A 7,387-nucleotide genomic window follows, 5' to 3' on the forward strand; every position below is an offset into this window, starting at 1 on the left:
GAGCGGGGTGTCTGCCTCCACCCCACGGAGGTTGCGAAGTACAAAAAACACGTCTCCTTCCCCAAAGCCCTGGGCTGTCGGGGCCCCGGCCTCCCCCCGCAGTGCCATGCTCCCCAAGAGGCCCCTCACCGGCCTCCTCACCAGCTGCTGCTGACAGCACAGGCTCAGCGTGGGGAGTGAGGGGCTCCACTTCCCCTCTCCCACTCCTGCTCCAGCCATTGGTCCAGGTGTCCAAGACCCTGTACTGCAGGTGGCTTTGGCCCCCCTGGTGCTCTGCATGGCCAGCTTGGTGCACAGGGCCAGCTAGACCCAGAGGAAGCCCCATTCTCTGGCCAGCTCCTCTCCTGGGGGCACTTGCCCTGGACACAAGCTCAGGCAGCTACAGCGAGAGCAGGGCGGTGGGGGCACATGCAGCGCTGCCCTGGGCAGAGAGGAGGGGGCTGGGGGGGATCCGCTCATGGGAGAAAATCCTTGTGCTGATGAAGCGATGGCAGGGGGAGCAGCAGCCCAGAGGAGATGGACAAACTCCCCCAGACAGCAGGTGCCATGCATGGGGCTCGGGGGAGATGGGACATGGGGCCCTGCCTTTCTCCAGTATGGATCGGGTCCCAGGGACCAAAGCCCTGCAGCCCTGCACCCCTCTCTAGTCCCTCTGTGCACAGGGGGGTTGGGACTCCTCAGCGCGCACCCGTCCTGCCCACCCTCAGCACCCAGGTGCACCTCTGTCTGTGGGGCTGGGTGGTCACAGCAGGCTGGGCAGAGGGGCAGGGGGAGCAGATGGGGGCACAGTCCTGAAGGTTGCCTGGACTCGGGCATGCAGGTCCTGACCTTGCCCCAGGAGCCCCGTGTACCGCACTGCGCAGCACTGCCCGGCTCTGGGGCTCAGCTCCCCCCTGTGCCGTGGGGGGAACGGCCCTGCCCAGGGGCACAGGGTGTGGGGGGAAATGCAGAGGAGAGGGAGAAGTCGGGTTTGGGAACCATCTGGGAGATGAGCTGAGGGAGCCCGGGGGTGGCTGAGCCCTGGAGACGGGGTTCCCCCTGGGCTGGGTCCCCGGGAGCAAAACGTGCCCCTCTGTGGACGTGGGCCTGGGCTCCCCTCCCTCCAGCACCATCCAGCTGCCCCGGGGCAGGGCGGTGCGGGGGCAGGCACCCACTCTGCTGCAGCAGGGACAAGTGTGGCGCGGGGCCCCTGAGCCCGGCTGCACCCGGCGACAGATGACGCCGCTCCGCCCCGATGCTGACTGGTCCCCGGGGTGGCGAGGGGCTGTCCCCGGGGTGGGGCAGCGTCACGGGGGGCTGCTGCTCGGAGCGGGGCAGAGCACGTCTCGCTGTCGGACATCGAGGGGTGGCAGCTCTGTCCTGCGCCGCGATGGGGACCGCTGGGATGCCGGGGGCCGCTGGGCGGGGGCTGTGCTGGCGACACTGGCGGTGCTGGGGACCCGCGTGGCCCATTGCACGGAGCCCCCCGGTGAGCAGGGCGCGGGGGGGCCGGCAGGGCCTGGAGCCGCGCAGCTCGGGGCTTTTCTGCGCGGGGAAATGATCCCCGGGGCTGGGGCAGGGGTGTCGGGGGGGGGCGGGGGGACCCGCAGTGCACGGCCGGGGCAGTGCTGGGGGGGCAGTGACACCCCCGATGGACACCGGGCGCTGCACGGGCAGTGGTCTGAGGTGGGGGTCACTGGGGGGCGCGTGGGGGGCCAGCTGGGCAGCCCGGGGGGACGGGGAGAGGGGGGCAGATGGCGGGGGGGGGCGGGGGCCCCGTGCAGTGCCAGAGCAGTGACTGCCCGGGCACTCTGCCCCCGGGGGTCTGCGGTGGGGGGCCCTGACCCGCCTCGCGCTGTCCCCCGCCCCAGAGCACTTCCTCTACCAGGGCAAGGCGGACTGTCTCTACACCGACGGCTCCCAGCGCGTGAGGTATCTGCAGAGGCACGTCTGGGACCGGCAGCAGTTCGCTCACTTCGACAGCGACGTGGGCGTGTACGTGGCGGACACGGAGCTGGGGGAGCGTGAGGCCAGGAACTGGAACAGCCAGAAGGACGTGCTGGAGTACCTGCGGGGCGAAGTGGACAGGTTCTGCCGGCACAACTACGGGGTGTTTGAGCGAGGCCACGTGATCGGCCGCAGCGGTGAGGCCCGGGTCTGGGGCCGTCGCTGGGGGCAGAGGCGGGGGGCGGGGCCGGCGCTGGGGTGGGGGCGGGGCCAGGCCCCGGGGTGCTCGCCCAGAGCCCCTCCCCCTGCGCGCGCCGGTGACGTCATCACCGCGCGCCCGGCGGGGTCTGACCCGGGGGCAGGGAGGCGGGGGGGGGGGGGCAGGAGCTGTAGCTGCCCCCCCCAACCCCCCCACGCCGACAGGGCAGGGGCAGGTGTGACTGGGAAGGGAAAGAAATCACATGGTGGGGCACACGAGGAGGTGGGAGTGCAGATCCGGGGGGGCAGGTGGTGGGGGCAGGGTTGTACTTTGGGGTCACACTGTCACCCTGCGGGGGCACGACCATGGGGCAGCTGCAGCGACACTTCTGGGGCCGGGGGCAGCTGGGGGCAGTTGGGTCACACCGGGGTTGCAGAAGTGCCCCAGGAGCATCAGCCCCCCAGGGCAGGGGGAGGGGAGGGGCGCAGGGGTCGCCCATGGTCACGGCGGACAGGAGCCCAGGCACTGCCTGCGGTGCAGCAACGGGAGCTGTGGGCTCGGGGGGCTCGGCCCTTCTCCACCCCTAGCACTGCTGTGGCTGGTGAGGGGCGGTGGCCCCTGGGCCCCGGGGGCAGGCTGCGCGCCACCCACCAGGGACTGAGATCAGCGCTCCCTGCCCCAGACACCAGTCGCTGCAAAGAGCTTTGCCCAAGGCCCTTCGGGGAGGCCAGGCAGGGGCACTTGCGCCACAGGCAGGACCCAGGGAGCTCAGCCCTGTGGAGCCTTTCCCCGGGGTGGGGGCAGGTCCCTGCTGTCTGGGAGGGGGCACCAAAGCCCAGGGGTTTCCTGAGACCCCAGACAGCTTTGCCTGCCCAGGTCCTGGGGAACGCCCCATTTCCAGCAGGGTGGAAAACCAGAAGGGTCTCTCTCCTCTCCTAGAAGACAAGCTTGTTGCTCTGGGTGTGGGGCCAGTCGCTGCGTTCAGGGGTAACAGGAATCTCATCCTGATGAACAGGGGTCTGGGTGTCCTGTGTTTAAAAATGCCAAATTGTGTGATTAAAAAGCCCCAAATACACATTTTTCCATGACTAAAACGAAACTCCCGTGTATATAGAAGTGGCAGCTGCACACAAGGTTTATTGAGATATTTAGTTTTAAACCTATTTGGAAACCAGCCAGTGCCTCAGTCATTACAATAAAATACAATCCAAATACCTCTGTATTTTGGTATTTGATTGTGGTCATTGATCCTGGAAAATCCGAGCTTCCCCTGCCCCCTTCACTCACCAGGATGTGGGGCCAGGCGCAGCTGCCCCCTCCCCACCTGCCCCTGCTGCTTTGTGCTACTGAGCAGACCTGAAATGGTGGTGCCCCTCACTACCAAGCCACAGCTCCCCCCAGCCAGGCTGGTACCCCTCACTCCTGACCTGCACCCCCCATCCTCACCAATGCCCCTCACTCTTGAACCACAGTCCCTCATCCCCACTGGTGCCCCACACTCCTGACCCACAGCCCCACATCGCTGCCAGTTCCCCTCACTCCAGGCAACCCCCCACGCACCTCATTCCTGCTGGTGCCCCTCACTTTCAATCCACACCCCCCTCCCCGAGGCCGCAGCCCCTCTGTATATTGGGAAGGGCAGTTGTATGGGGCAGGGTAGGTGCCCAACCATAGGCAACAGCATGAGTGATGAGTTGGGGTGGCATGGGAGGGGGGGACATGCCCCTCCAGATTTGTGTGCCCACAGCGGGGCATGAGGTGATAGCTTGGTCGGACCACCGCCAGGCAAGAGCTGCCTTTGTGGCTCAGCTGGTGGCACCTGGCACAGGAGGGTGGAGCAGGGTGGCAAGACTCACTGCTGCTGCTGCCACCAACACCTCCCCGCCAGCCGTGCCACCATGGAGTACGGCCGCGCCACCAGCAAGGTGAGGAGTAGCAGACCGGGGGACTCGCATGTGAGGCTGCACCTCTACCTGACCGCCTTTTCTCTTTAAGGGACAACATCCACATTTTTCTGCAGCAAATGGAAAACCCGAACCCCTGCTTATGAGACGCATGAAGCGGTCTCCTGGGGACAGGGACAGGTCCCAAACCTGGGATATGTTTGCCACTCACTGGCACTCCCAAGCAAAGCCCCTGGCTGGCCACAGCTGGAAGCCATTAACTCAGGACAGGACACTTGGCACTGCAGCCATAGAGCTGCGCCTGCAAAATGGAGAGGTCTCCCCCTGAGATCTTGAATGAAAAAGGGAATCCAGAGCCTTTGAAAGACCCTTCTAGATTCAGGTCGTGCAACTAAAAAAAAACAAACTGCAATGAAAGTTGAGCTTTAATTATAAAAATATCACACTGCCTTGAATGCAACGTGCAGCAGAGAAGGCAGCCGCAACAACATGCATCGGGGGAAAAAAATTTCGTTACCATAAGTAAGCCGGTAGCAGCAGGGAGGCTCCCACTTGCTCTGCTTCTTGAAAGTCCCTGCACATTTGATTTACACATTTGCTTGGAAGCTGCTCTTACCGTATTCCTCAGTTAAGATTCAATTGCAAAGCCCAGTTAGCTGTTCTTGGGGAAAAGCACGTGTGCTGCATGTGAGAAAACACAGCGGTTTTATAGTGGCACTAAAGTAAAGACTTAAATAAACTCAAGACTGAGGGGTGAGAGAAACCGAGGCAGGCAGGGGTTGGGGGAGAAAACGTTCCATGATGGAGGACTCCTTGTTTCTCGCAGCTCATCCTCTCCATCTCTTTCCCTCTCAGTGAAGCCCAAGGTGAAAGTCTCCCCAACAAAATCAGGGGCCCAGGCCCACCCAGACACACTGATTTGCTCCGTGACGGGGTTTTACCCCGGCGGGATCGAGGTGAAATGGCTGAAGAACGGGCAGGAGCAGATGGCCGGAGTGGTGTCCACGGAGCTGATGCAGAACGGAGACTGGACCTTCCAGATCCTGGTGATGCTGGAAATGACCCCCCGGAGCGGGGACGTCTACACCTGCCAGGTGGAGCACAGCAGCCTGCCGGGCCCCGTCACCGTGCTCTGGGGTAAGGAACGGGGAGCCCGGGGCAGCCCCTGAGGGCTTGGAGGGGAGGGGTCTCCCTTTGTGCAGCCCCACACGGGCTGTCCAGGGTCAGGCCCCTTTGCCACAGGGGCAGGGGTGTGAGCAGGGGGTGGGAGCCCGGACTGAGCCCTTCACCTCCAGCCCCTGTCCCCACAGAGGCGCAGTCAGACTCGGGCAGGAGCAAGATGCTGACGGGGGTCAGGGGCTTTGTGCTGGGGCTGATCTTCCTGGCGCTGGGACTCCTCGTCTACCTGAGGAACAAGAAAGGTGAGCGGGGCCCGGCTGGGATGCTGGAGCCAAGGCATCGGTGGGGCAAAATGCTCGGCCTGTAGGTCTCTCTGGTGGCTCCGCTCCCTGTCAGACCCCAGCACGAACTGCCCTGGACTTCGTTAGGGGCCTGCCAGTGTCTCCCCTCCTGAGGCTGGGGCTGGATCCCACTGTCCCTCCCGCCTCTGAGGGGCAGGGCCGAGCAGGGGCCATGGGTGGGCAGAGCTGCCCCTGCCTTGACTCTGGGCATTTCCTCTGCTCTGCTTCAAGGCAGTGACCCTGGGCTCGGAGGTGCCAGTCCCAAGGGGGTGGGGGCCCCTGGGTGTACCCCACTGTGGGACTTCATGGGGTTCAGGTATCGGGGGGCTTTCTGCCCCAAACCTCCCTCCTCTGTCCTGTTACTCATCTGCTGGGACAGACCAAGGTTTTCCCCTGGCAAAACGTAGGGTCCCAGCAGACCTTCATTTCAGCTTCCCTGGGCTCTGACCTTGTTGCTCCAGCAAAGGAAACTTTGGCAGCTGGGGGGTCAGACTGGGTTTGTTCAGTGCAATATAATGCAGATCCTCAGCCCTGCAGGTGTGAGAGGCTGCAAGTGTCTGGTGTCCCGGTCTCCCCCTTAGCCCAGACAGTCGGGGAGGGGCGTGGGACAGGAGCAGGATTGTCTCGCCTAGACCAGACCCAGGGAGAAAACGTCCCCTGGCACTGGGAAGGGCACAGGGGGGGATAACAGCCCTTCCCTGGAGGCAGGAGACGAGGAGCAGCAGCAGAAAGGAGAAAGCGCTGCCCCCGGCTCTGCTCCCTGCGAGGCCCAGGCAGCTTTCACACCGACCTGGGAACTAGCGGGTGCTGCTACTGCCGTATTTCTCAGATATAATGCTCGCTATGATTTCCACCAGGTGGGGTTTTTTTCCTTTTGGAGGAAGAGTGTCTGTGGTATGAAAGGATAGTATATTGTCTCTTGCACCCGTGCTTATCAGAATCCATTTCCTTATTGCTGACACCCCTTGCCACCTCCTTCTTCCCTACATTTGCAATTGCTGCTTTTGGCATAAAAAAAACACAGCGCGGGCTCCTCCAAAATGTGCACAGCCGTGGTCTGGTCTAGGGCTGTTCCTGACACTCGATTCTGCCCGTCTCCCTGCCTGTCCTCGGTCAGGATGAAAATACAAACGCAGCTTCCCAGCTGAGACTGTGGCTCACACAAGCGTGACCCTGGTTGAATTCATCCTCGCTGAATACTCTCTGGAAATAGAGACCGAAGCACAGAGTAGTGAATCCAGATCAGGGAAATACCTACACGTGCACACAGGGAACCCCTCTATCCAGCCCTGTCTGGGTGAGACCGTGATTTGGGTTTTTAATGGGGGATGAGGGGTCCTTAATGGGGTCTGCCCCGCACGTCCGGGCTAGGGCAGGATCTCTGGTCTCTCCGAGGGGCTGCCTCTGGTGAGACTCTCACCATGTTTCTCCTTGTTTTCCAGGCCGCCCCGTTCCCCAGCCAACAGGTAATTTCCATCTCAGTCCACCCCTATGAAGCCCCCCACCCCCTCAGGGACCACAGGCTGCACAGGGGGCCCATGGAGCGGGTGCCCCTGCCCTTTCACCCCAGCACTTGCCCAGCCCAGCATGGGTGGGAGCTGGAGCATGGAGCATTTGCAGTGAGGAAGAGGAGGAGTCTGCATCGCCCTCATTACTGCCATTCAGGCCACACCTAGAGCTACTCCCAGGGTCAGAGCATCCTGGGCCCTACAAAACCATCGCCCCGCCCCGGGGCTCCAGACAAGCCTCTAGAGAGTCCCTGGCCCCTGTCAGACCCCCCCGTGGCCCTTCCCCAGTGCCGCTAGTCCCTGCCCCGTGCTGACGTCTCCCCTCTCTCCCCGCAGGGCTCCTCAGTTAGATCCTGCAGCGTCGGGGCCGGCGTTGCCCAGCGTGATTCT

At 63.2% G+C, this 7,387-nt stretch overlaps 1 protein-coding gene across 1 annotated transcript; it reads left to right on the forward strand.

Annotated features, from left to right (window-relative positions):
- The first annotated feature begins 1,369 nt into the window (after positions 1 to 1,369).
- Positions 1,370 to 5,515, forward strand: LOC149851681 (DLA class II histocompatibility antigen, DR-1 beta chain-like). The gene is given in 5 exon segments (XM_090030497.1): positions 1,370 to 1,394; positions 1,397 to 1,468; positions 1,851 to 2,123; positions 4,885 to 5,166; positions 5,340 to 5,515. Coding segments are annotated over 5 exon segments (828 nt in total).
- The last annotated feature ends 1,872 nt before the right edge of the window (positions 5,516 to 7,387 follow it).

Source organism: Crocodylus siamensis, unplaced genomic scaffold (assembly GCF_052110815.1).
Source record: "Crocodylus siamensis isolate JL-2025a unplaced genomic scaffold, ASM5211081v1 HiC_scaffold_526, whole genome shotgun sequence".
Classification (NCBI taxonomy): domain Eukaryota; kingdom Metazoa; phylum Chordata; order Crocodylia; family Crocodylidae; genus Crocodylus; species Crocodylus siamensis.